Source organism: Limulus polyphemus, unplaced genomic scaffold, assembly GCF_000517525.1.
Source record: "Limulus polyphemus unplaced genomic scaffold, Limulus_polyphemus-2.1.2 Scaffold737, whole genome shotgun sequence".
Taxonomy (NCBI): domain Eukaryota; kingdom Metazoa; phylum Arthropoda; class Merostomata; order Xiphosura; family Limulidae; genus Limulus; species Limulus polyphemus.
The window spans coordinates 66,204-67,805 of NW_013666347.1; the positions used below are offsets into that span (position 1 = coordinate 66,204).

General features: G+C 48.9%; 2 protein-coding genes across 2 annotated transcripts in view; both read left to right on the top strand.

Moving 5' to 3' along the window:
* The window catches only part of LOC111085954, a 3,448-nt gene extending 2,079 nt beyond the window's left edge, over positions 1-1,369 (top strand). The window contains exons 2-3 of the mRNA XM_022386937.1: positions 812-840; positions 952-1,369. Of these exons, the coding sequence (XP_022242645.1) occupies positions 812-840; positions 952-1,149 (227 nt within the window). The 3' untranslated portion in view covers positions 1,150-1,369. The remainder of the gene's footprint in view (positions 1-811; positions 841-951) is intronic.
* Positions 1-1,602, top strand: part of LOC106460265 — a 70,317-nt gene that overhangs the window by 30,894 nt on the left and 37,821 nt on the right. The gene's annotated exons all lie outside the window — the stretch shown is intronic.

The following is a 1,602-nucleotide window of genomic DNA, read 5'->3' on the forward strand; positions in this document are numbered from 1 at the left end:
GGTACCTCCTTGTGGTACGGCTGGATACAGGTAAATCCTGTAACCGAATCCTCCAACCCGTGAAGGAGAACACTAAAAACCCATATAGTGCCTCGCCAACCACTATATGTCCAACGGCAGGAGAAGCTATCTCCCAGATGGGAAGGAAAACCCTAAACTGTGATGGGAACTTACCGGCCCCATCAGCTATTGGGTACCCGGTAGGGGCTTGCAACCCTACCCTGTATTTGCATTTTATAGGGAACCGGTCAGCCCTATATCAGAGTAGACTGTTTATTAAACATGGGTGATATTATAACGAATAAAAGCTATGGTTTGGTGTCCGTGGGGTGCCAGGGCGGCAGCCAAACCCGAGCTACTTGGCACCAACTAGGGATGGTAGCTTCCGAGCGATTCCCTGGCAACGAGGGACGGATCGATGAGGGACTCCAAACGTCTGGAATAGAGGAATTGAAAAATACCTATTCCACCACCGGCTCACATACCCAAGGTGAACCCAGTGCAACTAGAGTACAACCTATATGGGGCGGTAGGTGCCGAACCACTCAGGTGGACGGCTTGTTTATTAATGTCTCCCCACGAGAGACAATTTGTGAAGAGTCCACTTCGGTGGACAATTACCTGATCTGTGACCAAAATACCGAATTAAGACAAAATACCCGTTTGAAACAAAATAAAAATCTGACAAATATTTATTTGCCTATGCCTAGAGCTTCAGGCAGCTCGCCTGCAAGTATCCAGTCATCGTGCGTGACTGAGGGCAAAACAGAGGAATTGACGGACATATATTTGGCTGTGCCTAGAGCTTCAGGCAGCACGTCTGTAAGTATCCAGTCATCGAGCGTGACTGAGGGCGAATCTTAGAATAACTTTGAAACTGAGGAATTGATGGAGATCTGTTTGGCTGTGCCTAGAGCTTCAGACAGCACGTCTGTAAGTATCCAGTCATCGAGCATGACTGAGGGCGAAACTGACGAAAGGGCCACGCCTAGAGCTTCAGACAGCTCGTCTGGAAGCATCCAGTCATCGTGTGTGACTGAGGGTGAATGTCTGCCTCCTACAGACAACTGCAACCTGTCTGTAGAGAACCAGTTACCGGGTAGGTTCACTGGTAACCGTGCGTCTGCCCTTCAGAAAGGTGGCATGTGACTTGTGTTCCAAAGAGTTCTTGGCATACTCGAAGTTTGCAGTCCATCAGGCAAACTTCCACGATTCAGAGACTCAGGCATGCTGCTCATATTGTGGTAAAAGTGATGGTAATCATCATGCAATAGCCTGTCACGTTCCGAAATGTCCCTGGCGGCGAACTGTTACGTTTGCTGCGAACTTGAGCAATTTCTCGTGTGATCTTTTCAGTGATAGTTTTAAGACCAAAGCAGGGCTTTCGCAACATAAGCGTCATAAGCATCCTTGTTCAAGGAATGCTGAACGCATCCATTCTCTGGGAGTCAGGACGCCATCGGCGTGCCCTCGCCAGGTAGTGTGGTCCGAGGAAGAAACACGAACCCTCCGGGAAGTGGACGTATTGTATTCGGGCCAAAAGAACATTAATGTCCTCTGTGCGGGGCATCTACCTGGTAAGACTTCCACAGGATACGGTAT